This window comes from Hypanus sabinus, chromosome 17, assembly GCF_030144855.1.
Source record: "Hypanus sabinus isolate sHypSab1 chromosome 17, sHypSab1.hap1, whole genome shotgun sequence".
NCBI classification, from domain to species: Eukaryota; Metazoa; Chordata; class Chondrichthyes; order Myliobatiformes; family Dasyatidae; genus Hypanus; species Hypanus sabinus.
The window spans coordinates 66,973,363-66,993,794 of record NC_082722.1 but is presented as its reverse complement, the minus strand read 5'-3'; the positions used below and the strand labels follow the sequence as shown (position 1 = coordinate 66,993,794).

General features: G+C 38.2%; 1 protein-coding gene across 4 annotated transcripts in view; it reads right to left on the bottom strand.

Annotated features, from left to right (window-relative positions):
- Positions 1–20,432, bottom strand: part of wwox (WW domain containing oxidoreductase) — a 1,112,408-nt gene that overhangs the window by 977,685 nt on the left and 114,291 nt on the right. For all 4 annotated transcript variants that reach the window (XR_009516344.1, XM_059993260.1, XM_059993262.1 and 1 more), the window contains exon 5: positions 17,530–17,636. Coding sequence is in view for 3 of the 4 variants with exons in the window: in XM_059993260.1 (XP_059849243.1) it covers positions 17,530–17,636 (107 nt within the window). In the remaining variant the exon portion in view is untranslated. The remainder of the gene's footprint in view (positions 1–17,529; positions 17,637–20,432) is intronic.

Sequence of the window (20,432 nt, the reverse complement as noted above, 5' to 3'; positions counted from 1 at the left end):
CCCTATTACCATGGGATATGTATATTGATCACTGAGGACATTAACAATTTACCCAGACTGTAAGTTAAGAAGCCACGGGAAACATAAATGATATTCCTACTACTGAGATTTGCTAAGATGGTAATTTACTGATAAAATGTTGTCAGTTACAATTCACTAAAACACACATCCAAATATGTGATGGCACATCCCATGTTTGCCATCACTTTCAGCAGGACACCCAAGAAGAACAAGGATGGTGGTAGAAGGCAAGAATGTAACAGGATGCTTATGTGAGATATTTCCTGTAATGTATCTCCAAAAAACTGTTCAAAAAAACAGGCATAGAGAAAAGAAAAGAAGTCACAGCTCCTTGTGAAAATACACAATGTTTTCATAGTATCTTGGAAAGACTGTAAAGGATTTACAACAATGTGCTATTGTGCTTGACTATGCCATGATATTTAGATTGTTTAAACAGTAAAATTCTTAAAGTAACCATTGGAAATTTCTGAGTATATAATGAACCCTTTCATTTTATATTTAAGTTTCTTTGCCAACATTCTAAAAGTCTCAATTGGTATGTTTGGTTCTATTTGTCTCCTTCAGTCATAAATCATGGTGGTCTACAACCACTTAGTATTTGTGCAGATCTTAAAATGGGCCTCAGCTTTATTTGAAATGAGACATTTGGCCTCTACACAAAAAAGCTAGTCCTTTAAAATTAATCATATCCCTAACAGAACGGACTTAGTATTGCTGGGAGAAGAACAAGGAGTTTTCCAGGCAGTAAGTAACAGTCGTTTTGCTTCCAACAGATATATTACCATCATCTTGTGAATTATTCTAAAGCTCCCATTAGTAAACCTAACAAATTCCCTGACCATTAAGAAAAATGTGCAGATCCTCAGCAACTCTGCCAATTCCAACTAAGTAAAATCAACTCTTATGCTTCAGTCATCACCCATATTATTGAGCCTAGTGATCTTGGATTTGGGTGGATTAGAGAGTGGATATATATCATGGTTGAAGAGGTATTATAAGTATTATATTTGAGTGAAAGAGACGAGATGGGACTGCCTTCAGACTTGTGTGCTTAGATGTATTATTGAGCAGAAGACACGTAATCAGAATCAGATTTATTGTCACTGACATTAGTTGTGAAATTTGTTGTTTTATGGAAGCAGTACATGTAGGCATGGCAAATTACTGTAAGTTACGATGTATAAACAAAATAGAATAAATAATGCAAAAGGGGAATTGCGAGGTAGTATTCATGAGTTCATGAACTGTTCAGAAATCTGATAGCAGAGGGGAAGAAGCTGTTTCTAAAATATTCAATGTGGATCTTAAGGCTCTTTTACCTCTTCCCTGTTGGTAGTAATGAGAGGAGAGCATGTCCTCGATGGTGGCAGGGAAACTTGTGCCCATGCTGAAGCTGGCTGAGTTACAACATCTGAAGCCCCTGAAGATCCTGATGCATTGGTACCTCCATGTGGTGGTGATGCAACCAGTCAGAATGCTCTCCACAGTTCATCTGTAGAAATTTGCTAGAGTGCTTGATAACATACCAAATCTCATCAAACTCTTAATGAAGCTGCTGGTGTGCATTTCTCACGATTGCATCAATACCACATCAATGTCTAGATGGCAATGGGTGCAACTGCAGGCCTGATTTTGTGTCCACTCTGCCATTCAATAATCTCAGCATCAATTTCTACCCAGATCCCAACTTCTTTAATGCTGGAAAAGTTTTCAAGATTTTATGAAGCAGATAATCTAGCTTAAAAAAAAATCAAACTGCTGAAGGACTCAGCAAGTCAGGCAGCGTTCACAGAAGCAAAGTGTTAATTGATGCTTTGGGTCCAGGCTCTGTATCAGACTGAAGTTAGAAGAAGGAAGATGCACAGGCATTTTACTAAATGTCATTTGGATTGCAGATTATATAAAGCGATATTGCAGATATACTACTGAAAGAGGAAAAAGTTGTTTATTTTAACGATTTAGAAATCATTCATTACATAAAGTGGGCCCCCAATTTGTTATTGGCTATTTTGCGCTACTGTCCAAATCAAGTCAAGATATAAAAGGCTACTGATACAGTGCAGATAAATAGGTAAGCAAAGACATACAGCAGAAGGCACAGATGTGGTGGGTCAAAAGACCCACGTCTGTGATCTATAACTCCATAACAAGATTCTACCTTTTTGTATACAATAAAGGACAAAGGCACACAATCAAAATTAATGTGGTGTGGACCAGTTTAAAAAGTTTTAAAATTGTCCTAGTAATTTCTAATTAGACCTTGGCAAATTTCCAAATGTAGCACAAGAAATGTGATAAAAGTAATACAATCAACACACACTGATCTAATGTTCCCAACAGCCAGTTAAAACCCATCAATAGCAGTAAGTCTTAAGAAATTTGCCTATTTTCTGTTAGAAATATTATGCATTGAACATACTCGAAAGAATAAATAGTCAATATTGCAAAGCAAAAATAAAAGTTGAAAATGATTGCTATATAATAATATCTAAAAGGTTACTGGTCAAAAGTTCAGTTCTGGCAAAAATAGCATAATTTAGCAAAAGCACAATCAGAATAATCATTAACAATTCTTACATATTAATTTTTTATTTGGATGTTTTATGAAAATTGCTGTGCTCTAGGGGAGATTTGTGTCAGATAATTCATCATAGGTTAATACAAATCATGACTCCAAATTTAATGTTTCCTGTTACCCAGGGCAAGTAAATTTCAAGGACAGCTTTTAAGAATGATGACTTTTCACACCCACATTTTCCTCTCTCAAGTAGCATTGTTTCTTGAAACACTTGTTTGCAAGAATTTGAAACAACTTTGAATTCTGTGACCCAAAAGTGATGCAGGGGATTCTTTTTCTGACATCAGCCAGAGATTATGATGATATGCAATATTTCAGGTGAAAGCAATTTTAACCTGCTTACTACCTTCTAGTTCTAGATTGATGCACTTAAAATGGCACACGTGCCCAGACAGCATACACAAAAATTATGTTAAAACATGCCTTACAATGCCTCCCAATCAATTCTTTAAACCCAATCTATAAGAAAAAGATACAAAACGATTATCTTTACTGACAAATGAAGCAGCAAATGATTTTTTTTACAACCTAGGAGAGACATTTTCACAGGAAACTCTCACGCCTATTTGGTGCCAGCTAGATGATTGCACTGCAACATGATGTTGGATGACTCGTTTTGAAATCCTCAAAGAACTGGAGAAGAAATCAGTATATGGATAGAGAATAGTTACAATAGCAATACTATTTAGAAATTATGTTATTTATAACTGTCCTTTTAAAAGATTAATATTAACTTTTGAAGAACTTTCCTAAAACACTTCATTTTATTATGTTCATAATTAGTATTACTAATCGTTAATCAATGATAATCTCAGCTCAAAATTATCATGGCATGCAAGAGAAGTTTTTTTTAAGAAGATTATTACTAACTTGGGCAAATGCTCTGCAAAAGGTTCACCACACCTGGTTAGAATTTTGTATGGCACATCTACTAAATAGAATAAAATGAAAAGTTAATACCTTATTACCCTTAAAAATGCTTTCTACTTTTCAGCAAGGGGACAACACAGTGTCCATAATGGCCTGCCTTAGAATGTATTGGTGAAATTTTTCAACAAACATGATTAAAATCCTGTGGTGATGGCACTCTCATAATGTTCAAAAGTCAAATTTTCAGTCAAGAAAATTCAGATACATATGCATTATCGTGAATATTAAAAATAGTATTTTCTTCCTCCAAATTTTCAGGATCAAATAATTAAACCATGTAACATCTCTAATCCTTATGAAATTCAGACTAGCTTATGATGCAAGCTGCATTAAATGAAACAAATTTTTCACCAAGAGTCCAGCTTAAACTCTACAGATTACATTCCTAGACCAGCAATGCAATTGTTTTCTAACACAGCTGGATCCACCCTTTCTTCCTCCAAATGGTCCGATATCAGAAGGCTATTCATTTCTGAATTTGCAAATTCCGCTTTTTTTTACACACAGTATCAATTTCATTGCTAAAAGGTTGCTTTTCTGCTCATTCTTTCTGAATGAAAGCTTTGCGCCAGCATAGGCTTGCCCCTGACTGTTTAGAAAAGTTGATCTTCAATGAAAAAAGCTGTAACTAAACTAATTTCTGTTCTAAGTCTACAGTGAGAAAATTATTTTGAATAAAATTAATTTTCTCAGCAACTTAAGCAGAAATACACTCAGTGGCTACTTTGCTAGGTACCCCTGCCCACTTGCTCATTAATGCAAATATCTAATTGGCCAATCATGTGGCAGCAACCCAATGCATAAAAGCATTGGTCAAGTGGTTAGTTGTTGTTAAAACATCATAACAGGTAAGAAAATTGACCCAAGTGACTTAGACCATGTAATGCTTGTTGGTGCCATATGGGGTGGTTCGAGTATCTCAGAAACTGCTGCTCTGGGATTTTCACACACAACAGTCACTAGAGTTTACAGAGAATAGTGTGACAAATGGAAAAACCTCCAGTGAGTAGCAGTTCTGTGGATGAAAATGCGTTGTTAATGAGAAAGGTCAGAGGAGAAAGGCCAAGGTGTTTCAAGCTGACAGGAAGGTGACAATACCTCAAATAAGAATCACAACAGTGGTGTGGAAACAAGCATCTCTGATTGCCCAAATTGACAAACTTTGAAGTGATGGGCGACAGCAACAGAACACCGCAAATATAGAATATTAGAAAATACAACACTGTCAGTAGATTATCAAATAACTAACAAATGACAATCATGCAACAGCTTATTCCTCAAACTAATGCATCTTCATTTCAAGCAAAATGCCAGTCATTCAGCTTGACACCGGAATGTGTGGCAACACTTGCAGACTACCCTCAGTTTACCCTCGGTATGCTGGTTGTTACCATATGTTTCAATGTACATGTGATACATAAACTTAAATCTTCTATTTCTATCTTCTAGTATTTGCACCTTCTTTTCTTTTTCCATGTATTTAATAATTGGTTTATTATTGTCACATATACCAAGTTACAGTGAAAATTTTGGTTTTGAATGCTATCCAGACAGATCATGCCAAACGTATATACATTGAGGGTGTACAAAAGGTAACACAATAACAAAATAAAGAATATAGAGGTATAGTTACATAGAAAGTACAGTACAGTGCAAATAAATAAGGTATTGTAGTGGTGTGCTACACACAGCGCTGGAATAACGACATGCAGATAGTGAGTTGCAGTTGCATAAAAGGTTTATTCAAACTTCGCAGCCTCACTTTTAAGCCTTCCCGTTTCGGCCCGCCCTGGGCAGGAATGCTGTAGGGGGCTTATATTCACAGTCCCTTCCTGCACACGGGCTTTTCCCCTTGCTGGTGAAGAAGGCCTGGCATCCTTTTTGGGGCCGGCCTCTCTGCCGGCACACTCCATTTTGTGAGCCGGTTCGAGTGTGCTGGAAAGTGGGTCACCACTTAACCCCCCCTCCCAAGAACCGGCGATACACCCTCCAACGTCCACAGTCTGAGTCAGCCTCTGTTTGGGAGGTCTGCCTCTGCGCTGCAGTGCCTGAGCTCCGACAGGCTGCGCCAAGTCCACATGGGCCAGTTTGAGTCGGTCCACTGTGAAAACCTCCTCTTTCCCCCCCAACGTCCAGCACGAACGTGGACCTGTTGTTCCTGACCACCTTAAACGGTCCCTCGTAGGGCCGCTGTAGCGGTACCCAATGTCTGCCCCTTCGTACGAAAATAAACTTACAGTGCTGCAGGTCTTTGGGTACACAGGTTGGGCTTTGTCCATGCCGTGAAGTGGGTATGGGGGCCAGGTTACCGAGCCTCTCATGTAGTCTGTCCAGGACTGCTGTGGGTTCTTCCTCTTGCCCCTTTGGGGCTGGTATGAACTCTCCTGGGACAGCCAGTGGTGTGCCGTACACCAACTCAGCCGACGAGGTGTGCAGGTCCTCTTTGGGCGCCGTGCGGATTCCAAGCAGGACCCAGGGAAGTTCGTCCACCCGGTTAGGCCCTTTCAGATGGGGCATGAGAGCCAACTTCAGGAGACAGTGGAAACGCTCCACCAGTCCATTCGATTCTGGGTGACAGGCAGTTGTGTGGTGTAGCTGTGTTCCCAAAAGGCTGGCCGTAGCTGACCATAGGCTGGAGGTGATCTGGGTGCCTCTGTCGGAGGTAATGTGGGCCGGTACACCAAAGTGGGGTACCCAGGTTGCAATCAGTGCTGGGGCGCAGGATTCGGAGGTGGTGTCGGTAAGTGGGACCGCTTCTGGCCATCTTGTGAACCGGTCCACGACAGTTAGGAGGTGCCACATTCGTTGCGACACTGGCAGGGGCCTCATGGTATCCACATGAACGTGGTCGAAACGCCGGTGGGTGGGGTGGAACTGCTGCGGCAGGGCTTTGGTGTGCCGCTGCACCTTGGCTGTTTGGCACTGTATGCACGTTTTGGCCCATTCACTGACCTGTTTGCGGAGTCCGTGCCAAATGAACCTGTTGGAGACCATCCGGATGATTGTCCTGATGGAGGGGTGCGCTAAGTTGTGAATGTTGACATCCCCAATGTTGTGAAAATTCGCCGCCGCCAGGCTGCCGGGACTATGGGGCGAGGTTGGCCGGTAGCTACATCACACAGTAGGGTCCTCTCACCTGGGCCTATGGGGAAGTCTTGGAGCTGCAAACCGGACACTGCAGTTCTGTAACTAGGGATCTCATCATCTGCCGGCTGTGCCTCCGCCAACGCTGCATAATCCACCATCTGGGATAGGGCCGGGATGGTAGGTCTGGATAGTGCGTCCACCAGGACGTTGTCCTTTCCTGAGACATGCCAGATGTCCATCGTGTATTCAGAGATGTAGGACAGATGTCGCTGCTGGCGGGACAACCAGGGATCGGAAGCCTTCGTGAACGCAAAGGTAAGTGGTTTGTGGTCTGTGAACATGGTAAACGACCTACCTTCTAAGAAGTACCTGAAATGCCAGACTGCCAGGTATAGTGCTAACAGCTCCCGGTCGAAAGCACTGTACTTGAGTTCGGGTGGTCGTAGTTGTTTGCTGAAGAACACCAGGGGTTGCCAGCAACCCTGGATGAGTTGTTCCAACATTCCACCGACTGCTGTGTTGGATGTGACCACTGTGAGAGTGGTAGGGACATCTGTTCTGGGGTGCACTAGCATCGCGGCGTTTGCCAAGGCTTCTTTGGTTTTAACGAAAGCGGCTGTGGCCTCTTCATCCCAGGTAATGTTCTTGCCCTTACCCGACATCAGGGTGAATGATTCAGGCTGCTGAGGGGAGGAAGCAGTGGTAGAAATTCCTGCAGGCCTTTGAGTGTGTTGGGTTGGGGGAAGTGGCGGACCATGTCTTCCTTGGCGGGCAGAGGGGTTGCCCCATCTTTAGTAATCCTGTGGAAGTCAATGGTGTCGAGTTCGAACTGGCATTTGGCCGGATTGATTGTTAGGCCGTATTCACTCAGTCGGGCGTAGAGTTGACAAAGATGGGACAGATGCTCCTGACGACTACTGCTAGCTATGAGGATGTCATCTAAATAGATGAATGCAAAGTCCAGGTCGCGTCCCACCTCGTCCGTGAACCACTGGAACATCTGTGCGGCATTCTTTAGGCCGAAAGGCATTCGGAGGAATTCAAAAAGGCCGAACGGAGTGATGAGTGCTGTTTTGGGGATGTCATCCAGATGCATCGGGACTTGATGGTATCCCCGGACAAGGTCTACCTTGGAAAAGATCCTTGCGCCATATTAAGTTAAAGAGAAAGTGAATGTGATACTTACAATTAAAGTTATACTGTACAATCTAACCAAATAAAGGAAATTAACTTTCATCATTACTGCAAGCTGCTTCAGCTTTGTGCCATGACAATTGTCTGAGCCAATTAAGCATTCTCACATCACCTTGGATGCATTTACATGGCAGTCTTCTGAATTATAATAAAAATATCCGCTGAACCTTCAGCTCCAGTTAGGCACAAGACTGCTTACAAAGCTTGATTCACAAATGACTTAAACTTCAACAGCACAGTAACAAATTCAAGTCTACAAATCTGGACATGAATACTTAGTACATTCAACATGCTCCAAGGTTAAACATTTAGAGTGGATGGAAAGGAATTCCACCTCTCTAACAATTAAATTGAGGTCAAGTAGGTTTAAAAAGTGTCAAGGGAGGCCAAGGAAGCTCCTGAGCATTCTGTAAATTGGATCTGACACCACATTTGTACTATTTGCAGTCTAGGGAGTACTACTTGTGAGTCAGTCAATCAATCAGCCTCTTGATTCTCTTCTTCCCCTGCAGGCCTAATATTGGTGAAAAGCAGAAAACTTACCAGTGAACTTCTTCAATATCATCACTTACTTCTTTTTCTTTTGTTGTGGATCAAATCAACAACCCAGTTCAAGATCTATTTGTTAGAGAAAACTTCTACACAGCATGATTTCTGGAACATTTTGAAGAAAAATACATGGCTAAAGCATACAAAACATTTACATAGTGCAATATGGGGTTTTATTCTCTTTAAAATTTACACATGTCGTGTTATGTGATCACTTGCTCTGGAATGGTTTGGTTTTGCAGTAAACTTTTGCATCCTGTAATTAATCAAGTGATTCTCTCCTGACTACATATTCCTAGTAATTAAAGTTCTGTAATACAGTAGCTTATTCTTTCTGCTCCAGCACCTGCATTTCATTTGTTTACTTTCTCATGGTCATAAATCTGCACAATTGTCAATGTGCCATAATATTAGTGCAGTAATCAAAGTTAATTAGCTCTCTCAATACTGCACAGCACGGCTATAATAGAGAATTATTTAAAGTGTTCTATATACCAAGTTACAAATGATACATCATTTACCCAGTAATATGAAATCTCAAATGACTGGTATTTAAAGAAAAAAACTTGTATTAATTCATATTAAACTCATTTGGAAGCTTGATATACTGTATTATTCTTAAACCAATTTTCAGCCAAAAATAATGCAGTGACTGTGTTCATTTTGGAACAAGAAGACCATGAATCTGCAGACGTTGGAAATCCAGAGTAACACACAAAATGCTGGAAGAACTCAGCAGGTCTAGCAGCATCTATGAAGAGGAATAAAGAGCCAACATTTCAGGCCAAGACCTTTCAGCAGGTTAGGCAGCATTGATGGAAAGGAATAAAGAAGTACATGTTTTGGACCAAGACACTTCATGATGAAGGGTCTTGACCTGAAACGCCAGCTATTTATTCCTCTCCATAGATGCTGCCTGGTTTGCTAAGTTCATCCAGCATTTTGTGTGTGTTACTCACAAATCTAGGAATTTTAGTTCTTTTATAATAGTACTAATTTGTAGCATATGGCATTCCACACCACAACTATCCAGATCTGGAAAAAGAGAACATCAGTAGATCACAAAATACTCTTTTTTAGTAATGCACAAAACATGCTATAATCATTTGTGATATGGAAATAATTTGAAAATTAGACTAACTCCCGACAGAGCATTCATGAAATAGAGGTACAAATAAAACTGGAAAAGGCTATCTTACACCATTCACTCTGTCCCAGAGTTCAGTAAAAGACAAATTATTGCTGAGTCCTGTTGTCAATTCTCTCAACAAATGTCTGCTGAGCTCCTCAAAAAAAAATTGATATTTATTATCAGCTTTAGTTGCCCCCTTAGATTAAGAATATGTTTTGCAGCCACATTCAACAATTTCTCATGAATCAACCTTTCGTTATCCACCCTAATCCTGAATTTTTCACTAAAATCCACTCTTGATCTTCTGAAGCATGATAGTAAATGTAATTTCTATCGTAAAATAAAGAAAGTAATGAAAGCACTCAATATGTCATGCAGCATCTGGAGACAGAGGGAGATAAGATTAATGACCTATTATCTGAACTAAAGTATTGACCAAATATTCTCTACTTCTCTCTGTGGACAAATTCTAAACTGCTGAGTGTTTTCAGTGATTTCTATCGTTTCAGGTTTTAGTGTCTACAGTAAATAGTTTTCAAATTCTCTCACATCCACTCAAACCCTGTGTTGGTGATATCAGATAGTTAGTCCTTTTCTGGGTTTCTTCTAATGCAATATAACAGCTTTCCAAAGGTGGAGAAAATGCTTTCATGTCGGCACAGGATCATAAACAGTCACTTGTAAATACATCTAAGATCTCTATTTCAGTCAAGCTGTGGGAGGAAATCTCATCCCCATCAATGCTCTCAGAATATTATTCTATTAAAATAACTATTTTTCCACCATTTGTGACCCAAACAATGCTTACTAGTGAAGTAGTAACTCATTTACATTTCTTGTACTCTTGCCACTACCCTACACATTAAAATTTAATTTATATGCACAAAAATGTATTTTCTTTCCTGGTCTTGTTATTTTGTGCTTGTTTAAATAATTTTGTTGTCCAATTACTGCATCTACTTAACTTTCCTGGTGTTTAATCATTCTGATCTTGGATTGTTAATCTGTATTTTGCAAACAGGAGAAAATTCCAACAACACATAAAATGCTAGAGAAACTCAGCAGGCCAGGCAGCATCTATGAAAAGAGTACAGTCAACATTTCAGTCTGTACTCTTTTCCTAGATGCTGTCTGGCCTGCTGAGTTCCTCCTGCATTTTGTGTGTGTTGCTCAGATTTCCAGCATCTGCAGATTTTCTCGTTTCTGAAAATTCCAAAAGCTTTGCATCAAAGAAAATTTCCAAAAGTAAAGCCTCCTGAGCTTGTCCGGTAAATTACTTAACTGCTGAATACTCAAGGTCCATGTCAACCCAAGGTATTAGCATATTTTTCAGTTTTAAAAATATTCCTTGCTGTATCCACTATCCCTTGAATAAGAGAATTCCAAAGACTACTTCTAAATTCCAGTGGATGCAAGCCTAGCCTATATAATCTTTTCTCAAACAGCATCTCCCTCATTCTGAATATTAATCAAGCAAAACTTTCTTCAATGTTTCATTCTTTAAAAGAGACCAATACTATCCACAGTACTTCAGATATGCTCTCAGTTGTGCCATATATAACTGAAGCCTCTGCACTTCAGTTCAATTCTTCCAGGAATAAATGATAATATCCTGTTAGCTTCCCAATTACTTGCAGGTTCTACATAGTCTTTTTGCAAGTTATGCATTACAACATCCTGATGCCTCTCCATCACAAAGCTCCACACTTAAATAACAATTAAATAACATTTCTTGATTTTTACTTTTCACTTTTCACTTCCTCTACCAGTCTTTAATCTATCTGTACCTCTTTGTCATCTTCAGATACCCTCTACACAACTTAATTTCTTACCTATCTTCGTGCCATCAGCAAATTTAATGAACATACCTTGCGTATGACTTTGTAGAATTGTAAAATGCTGCTATACAGAAATAACATCTAAAATAGGTTATCGATTGCTGCTAAAATTGCAAGAAAAATTTTACTTGTGCAGAATTTCACGACATTTGCCAGTGATATTAAACCTGATTCTGACTTGCGGTGCGCAATCCATCTATAATGATGTGTATTACAGTATAATAACAAGCAGCACGGTAGCATAATGCTAAAACAGCGCCAGCGAACCAGGTCCAATTCCGGAGCTGTCTGTAAAGAGTTTGTACGTTCTCACTGTGACTGTATGGGTTTCCTCTGGATGCTCCATGTTCTTTCCAGATTCCAAAGATGTACAATTTAGTAGGTCAATGTATTTAGAGATAGAGCACATTACAGGCTCCTCCAGCTCAAGAGCCACACCACCAAGCAACCCACCTATTTAACACCAGCCTAACCATCGGACAATTGCAATGACCAATTAACCTACTAACTGCTATGTCTTTGAACTGCGGGAGGAAACCAGAGCACCCACTCATTCTCCACACGGTTCACAGGGAGAACATACAAACTCTTTACAGTCAGCACCAGAATTGAACTCCAACTTCGGAATGCCCAAACTGTAATAACGTCACGCTACATCACGCTATGCTACTGTGACGCCAATTGGTCATGTGGGTATAATTGGGTGCTGCGGTTTCATTGGGCTTTCACTAAAACTAAATCTAACAATAAATATTATTTAGCTCTGAGTCAATAATAAGGAGGCTTTTGTCCAACATTTTCAGCAAGTAAATAACTCAACCAATGACTCCACAAGCCAACAATGTCAATGATTCTGATGAAGTCTTCATTTTCCACAGTATATAAACAAGTATAGTATTTAGCCATTAGTTACAAATTCAGGTAAGTCACTTTGTGGATAATGCACAAGGTGTGCATTATTCAAGATGCAAACAGATTAGCATATGCTGATATATCCCTTGAGGCACGTAAAGTAATACAGTGTAACTTAGTTGAAAATAACAATTTTATCGGAACTATGTTGTTGGTACAAGAAAAAAAATACAAGAGTTTGGACATCTGAGAAATACAAAATCACACAGGATTTTATTTCAACAACTTTTCGGAAAACAAGTCTCCAAAATGAGGAGGATGGCAAAATGGAACACCCAAGAACTTCAGATGAGGAAAACAGAAACTGAGGAGAATAAGGATAAAGGGAATGTACTGCAATTGGTAAGACAAAAGTGGTATTCCTTTGGGACAGCTGATGTGCCCTCAGCTTTTTACTGTACATATCAAGAACAAATGACGGAACACTGTTGTGTCCTCACACTGCAATTGACAGCGAGGTACCGCATGGTGAAAAGATAGATGCAGAAGTTAGGTGATATGGGCAGCAGCTGAATAGAAGTGTGGTAACTGGAGTTCAATGTCAGTTTTGTGAGGTTACATAGAATCCAGAGAAACATATCCAATTATTTAATTAATGGTAAGATTTTAAATAAAATACCGGCCAACTTGGAGAGCATGAAATATAATGGAGAAGAAATTGTGTTTCAGTCAAATGGAGCCTTCACCAGATACCTTCTGTTCTACATGAGCAGGTTGTAATGCTACGGTGACACTGCAGTTTCCCCTGGGATCAATAAAGTATCTATCCATCTATCCTTGTGTATTGTAGTCAAGATCAAAAGATTGGCTTGGTTGATAATATGACAGAATATTAAGAAGACAAGAGTTAAAACATAAATGTTGCATAGACTTGAATTAATTCCCTTGATTATAAAAGTCAAGAGGAATTCTAAAGAGAGTGTTTGAAGTGCAAGGCAATTTTATGGGGCAGTTACCGCAAAAAAAATTTCCTCTAGCAACAGAAAGCAGAACAATGGCATATCTCATATGACCATAATGATAATGTAACATTGGGACAGAATTAGGCCATTTGACCCATCGAGCCTGCTCTGCCATTTGATCATGGATGATTTATTAACCCTCTCAACCCCACTCCCTCATTCATCCTGCAGAACCCCCCACACCAATCAAGAACCCATCAACCTAAATTCCAAATACACCCAAAAACCTGACCTCCACAGCCACCAGCGTCAATGAACTCCACAGACACACCGGCTCCTAGCCAAAACATTCTTCCCAATCTCTGCGTGAAAAGAATGTCCCTCCACTCCCTCCCCCCCCCCCCACATGTTAACCCTGTCATATCCAGGATCATTGTCACAAACCTCCTCTGGACCTCCTCCAATGCCAGTACACCCCTCCCAGATATCATTCTTAGATATTAATGGAATCCTGGATTACAAAAAATATTGATGTTATTGCTAAATAATTATAAAATATTGACAAGATTTATCAACAATTTATATTAAATATTAGCATAGAGATAAAGAATAGTCATGATCTGACTAAATGTAGGAACAGGCAGGCTCATTGGACTGAAAGTGCAAGTAATATAATTATTTTACCTAAAGATTTCAGAATCAAAATAGGTGTTTCCTTGTTGAAGTTAAAGCTGACTTTATTTAAAAGTTAATTCTTAAATATCTGCCATCACTTGAAATAGGTAACAAGTCCCAACCAGTGGTTATGTTTCCAAGTCAACTATTTTACAGTCACCCACAGGGCAGGAAAGTGGATTTTGATAAAGTATTATTAATGAATTGCCAATGCTGAGGAACTCAATGGATTCAAACAATGGATGTTATTAATGTAACCAGATATTGCTATCATTTTTGCACAGAACTTCCCCTTTGCAATGACAAAGTTTGACCAATTATATATATTATATATATTTGACATCATCCAAAAAAAACGATTAGCTGAACCTGTGCTTTAAACTCCAATCTTGGTCTTTTGAAACCATACAAAATAGAAACTAAAAACTCGACACAGATTCCCATGAAGAAATGTGGCTCTATTTATAGGTACAACTCCGAGTGCTATAATTGGTTCTGAAATGGAATTGGTGAATACAAACTGATTCTCCTAATCTACTTTATTTTTAATAAAAATGTTCTAAAGGCAGAGCCTATTGCAAATGTTTAGACTGCATAAATACAGTATATCACATCTACCATAATACAATAAATTTGTCAGTGGGAGGCACAGCTGCAACATTTTAACAGATTATTCCCAAAATGGTTATTTGTCATCTTAAAACTGTAAGCCAGAGAAGCCATTTACTATAACTGAAGTTAGAACCTATCCCCACCTCACTTCTCTTTGGCACACCATGACAAAATCAAATTTCATTTCACTTGCATTTAAAACAAGTAAAATGTATTACAAGACTCATTTCCCCAACTTGTGTATCATCAAGCGGCTTTGTAAAACTATGGTTAGGCCACACTTGGAGTACTGTGTCCAGTTCTGGTCGCCTCAATATAATCTCTGGAGAGAAGGAAGATGAGAGGAGACATGATAGAGGTATACAAGATATTGAGGAATATATAGAGTGAAACAGCCAGCTCCTCTTCCCCAGGGCACCGCTGCTCAATACAAGAGTACATAGCTTTAAGGTAAGGGGTGGGAAGTTCAAGGGGGATATTAGAGGAAGGTTTTTTACTCAGAGAGTGGTTGGTGCATGGAATGCACTGCCTGAGTCTGTGGTGGAGGCAGATACACTAGAGAAATTTAAGAGACTACTAGACAGGTATATGGAGGAATTTGAGGTGGGGGGATATATGGGAGACAGGATTTAAGGGTCGGTACAACATTGTGGGCCGAAGGCCCTGTACTGTGCTGTACTATTCCATGTTCTATGTTCTATCATCATATGACACAATACACCTATGGCTTCATAAGTAAATGAATAATTGTTAACATGTCAATTCTGCTTGAAAAACATTTGTAATTATAACTAAATTCTACTCATGCAATGCTAATTGTTTTATAAATGGCCCCACATTATTGCTAAGTAACAAAATCTACTTTGGTTGAAATGTTAATAACTTAGAAAAATTGTCAAAAAAGCAGGAAAATAATGGAGACAAGAGTTGCGAAAAACTATCTACTGGAGAAGCACAGCTTGTCAAGCAGCATCTGTATGAGGAAAGGAATTATTGGTATTTCGGGTTATCAACCTGCATCGGCAGAAAAAAGTGATGCATATCCTAACCCTAGTCCCAGAAATTGATATGTTGAAATGCAATTTCATTTTAAAAAAGCAAAATTCTAACTGTAAAGGAAGTATAAGAGCTTGGAAACTACATTCAATATCCTTCCTTTACTTCAGAGCTTCTAATCAAAATCACACTGGTGAGGGCAAGAGGTGGGTGCAGACTGGGAATTTAAAAACGAGATGCAGAATTACAAACACTCTCACCTAGCTCAAGAAGTAAAAATAAAGTGCAGAGGTCACATCCCCACACACAGTCCTGACAGCAGGTAGCAAGTGGCTCAGGAAAGTAAGGAAGAAAAATAAAATTCATTTCTAAATGACGTCTCAATGTCGTAAAAGGTAGATTAACCCCAGTAGCCTGTGTCAAAGCACAAGTCTAAACAGGATTCCATACAGATCAAGTCCCTGTGCTTAACTCCAATCGAAAGAAAAGCATTTTTAAATAAGCAACCAGTCAAATGTTGCGAGAGATGAGGAGGTGGAAGAAAGTAATCTTTATTTTATAACACAACATGAAGTTGTTCGGTTTAGTTAATAATTCAGAAACAAGTAGTTGAGTTACTATTCAAATATATTCAGTACTTCACAGTGAACTCAACTTATTATGATTTCTTTCATGATAATTTCCTACATACACTTTCCAACCAAAAGCAAACTACTGACAGTATTGCAGCACCAAGGTGAGTGATAGCAGAACACGTCAGAGTGCCTTTTGGTGCACAGATCCCAGGAGCTCAAAAGAACCAGCTGCACAGTAGTCACATTTCCCTGAGATGCAATAGTGCTTCCTTTAAATTGGCAATCTAATAAAAATGTTTACAAAACTGTAGTAATAGGCTTTGCAAAGAAAAGTGGCTGCACGGTGGTTTTTATTTTTATTGCAACAGTATCTTACAAATTTCCCCCGAGGAAATCTCAGCCCTGCGGAAATGTAAGTCATATTAGAGTATTGTCCCATTACTGTCTCCTTTCCACATGTCGTCAGTCTTCAAGTTGGCAAATTGCAACAGACAAAGGCACTTCATTGTATAATAACAATATGATTTTGGAGTTTACATTTGTTGTGCCAATTAGTTGAGAATGTATTATTTAGTAACTACCTATAACTGACTAGCTCAGGGGTACTGTAATGCTGCTGCTGTGACAACATGCCGCAGCATTTTGTGATGTGTGTAATCTATGTAAAGCTCTTAAAGAAGCAACACCAGCACATTTTCAACTATTCCTCCTCCATTTGTCTATTACCTGATGTCATTCATCAGAAAAATGTCAGCTCAGCATGCAATTTTGACCAAACTAACAATATGTGGGATCAGTAAATCCCTACACATTATTCATGTCTTGCCAAACTCTCAACATGTCAAACAGGTAGTCAAAATGCAATGTGCAGTTAAGCTCATTTAGTGTGTGTCTCAACTGCTTTGCCAAATAAACACACAAATAAACAAGCAAAAGCAAAGTACTTTCAGGATGTTGTGCGGTTTGTTTCAGGTAGCATTGGCAGTGTTCAGATAAAAAGTCATCAACCTAAAAAATTAACTTTGTTTCTCTCTCTGCAGATGCTGCCCATCTCAAGATTTTCCAGCACTTTGTTTCCAAAAACAAAAGAAACTATCTTGGATCTAACTCACCAAGTAATAGCAATATGAAGTATAGAATTATTTTTCTCCTGAATTTCAATTCATGCATATACCATTCAGAGAATATCATGTACACAGACTAATTTCCACTGTTGGAATTTTAAATTAAATTCTTGGCTAAAAATGGTAATTTCACGCTACCGGCAAAGAGTTTTGCATGCAAGGAACAGAGGCCACAAAATTAGTCAATCAAACAACATGCAACAAGTGCACTCAGTAAATACAGCTTGCTTCTTGTATCAAGAAATAATAGTCATGAGGCTTCCAAAGAATCAAAATTGTTATCAATCTAACCCTCCTGTTGCCTTTATATTTCTAATAAGGGAAACCTTCAAATCTTGTTGCAGTTCAATGAGCATTGAGATATTTTAGTGAAATCTTGCACATATCATGGGAGCACTCACCCATTCTTCCAGTATCTTTTGTATAGCCTCAGTGGCCCGTGCTCGATTTCTGCAGGCCAGGATAACATGTGCACCATGCAAAGCTAAGGAGCGTGCAGATTCAAAACCTATCAAGAAAAAAAGCATTTTAATAATTCACAGTTGCTTTGAAACAAGAAAAACTGCATTTTCTGTAGTCTTAGACATCACTATTGGAAAAAGCAACATTTTCATTATGCTCTCCATGTGTCTACACAATCTCAAAAGGCCAATTTACACAAAAGCCCTGGATTGTAACTAAATTCAGCGACCAATCTATCAGGTAATTTTCCCCAATAATAGTGTCTAATTGTAAAAATCTTATATAATCTAACTGAACTATTTTCTTGGAAACAAAGAATATTGAAAAACTAAAGAGCACAATTACAACATGCAAATACATGATTCTGAAAGTGCAAGTTTAAAACATCTCACAAATTTTGTTGGTTATTTTGAATTTAAGATCTGTCTTTCACTGATGTTGCCAGCATTGGTACCCATTTGCAAAGGAAAATACCCAAAGGTATTTGAGACATAAAAACTCACTTAAAAGTTATTATGAACTACATAATAAATGAGATGTGGTTCAGAGATATTTATTTCTATACCAGTAACTGCCAGCTGTACAACCTTTCCAAATATCTTCTTGCAGGGATTCTTACAGCAATTGAGAGGAAACTTCTGCCAAAAACTGACCAGCATTCTTAAAGTATTCATTTGCTACAGTTTAACACATTTTCTCTAAAATATTTTTAGCCTATTTTCTATCTTCAGCTCACCTCTCCTCTTTCCAAATACAACTGGGGAAAATGTTTTCAGTGCCTTGGAATCATTCCAAAATTCCTGTTACCCCTGTACATATTATGTGTATTTGCAGTTTGGATTAATCTAATTTACGTGACACAGGATCACAAAAATATGCATCTTAAAATCTACCCAAGATAAGAAAATAACTATAATCAAATCAACTTATGGCCTGAATCCAGAACAACCTTACAGGAAATTTGATGGAATTTTCCATTTAATGTGCCAACAATGGTTTTTAGGTTGCCTGGCATTTTCAGATTACCTTTTAAGTTTTAATGCAGATGACATACTAGCCACACTCTAAGGTCTTCAGCTGGTGTCAAATGTCAGTTATTGTTCAGGCCTGGACAAATTTACAACACAATTCATTTCGAAAACTGCAAACTAGTTGTTCTACTTTACGAGGTCTTCTAAAAGAAAGACTACATTTGGCTGCAACAATTTTGCATTTTACATTTGCAAAAGATGGATAAATCCACTCATTTTCACTTTATATTTACAATTCTTAATTGTGCAAAAGCTACAGTATTTCCAGTAAAAATCCCACCCAGTTGGTAACACATCATCAGATTGTAATAACTTGCTAAATCCTGACCAATAAACGCTCATGAATCTTTCAATCAAGAAATGTTCCTTAGGAACACACTTTCGAAAGCTGTAAAACTGAAATACAAAGAACATTCTACTAACAACCAGCAGAAATATGGGAAGATAACTTTGGAACCATGGCAAAATCTAAGAATGTCTTAACTCAAGACATTTTTAATATAACTTAGTGGGAGTAATTAACTTTTGCAGATACATACCCAACTCTAAAGAAAACATTTTTTTTAAAGTGCCAAGTCAATTTCAAATTTCTTCAGAAATATTCATTAATACTATTCAATACATTGAAAAGAGCAACAAAGAACACAAAATTGGGGCATCTCACACTAATTGTTTCTATAAAAGCATTTAACTGAGCATAAACTGCCACTTCCAAAAACAAGACCAAATTTATATGAGGTGAAATATATTCACTTTATACATACCATTAGATTATCTTTAGGTATAATATATCACATTAGAAGACAATACTGTATATGATGTGGGTTAGTAGTACCATGTGCAATCAAGGCATGACAAGGTCATACAAGCTATTATATCTACTCTAATTATGGAAAAACCGATTTAAAATGCAACATAGCAATGGTGTGAAGATAGTCACTGTTCACCAAATAAAACAATCTTATACCCCCCTCATACTTTAGGAGAGGAATCTATTAAACAAGAAATTGTGTTATAAAGTCAAATGCTTACCGTAATTAACAGTAGGCATTCAGAGCACTTGTAAATATTTTACAAAGGGATACAGCAACTTAAACATACTTACACCAGTAGTTTCCAATGAATGCATGGCAGAAAATTATAAATAAACTTCAACTTTTTTAAGCATGACTGTTTGAATAAATGGTTTGGTTTGGCAAGAGAAATCAAAGTGTAATTATGTAAATTAAGAAAAATTCTGCACAACATTTAAATTAATTTTATCCCCTCAAAATCACCAACACAAATTGAGAACTGACATATGTGATTTCATAGCTTTACAAGAACATTAAAGAATGAAAATTAATATTTTGTAAGATATTCAAATATAAATAACCAAAATTCTAAGCTTTGACACAGAAATATAAACTCCTAATGCAAATTAGTCTCAATGTACCAGGCAATGACCATCTCCAATAACAAAGTCCCTTGATATTCAATGGCATTAAAGGGTAGCAGCATCAACAACCTGGAGTCATAACTGACCATATATTCACTGGGTCGATCACAAAATACTGTGGCTACAAGAACACATTAGAGACCAAGCATCCTGCAGTGAATGAATCACCTCCTGGCACATTAAATCTCTCCCACCATCTGTAAGGCACAAGTTAGATACATAAAGGAATACTTTCAACTTGCCTAGAGGAGTGTTGCTTTTTGTTTTGTTGCTTGTTTCGATATTTTTGGTGTTTGATGGTCTTTTTTAAAGTGTTCTATTGGGTTTCTTTGTTTTGTGACTATCTGCAAGGTTGTATATAGTATACATTGAT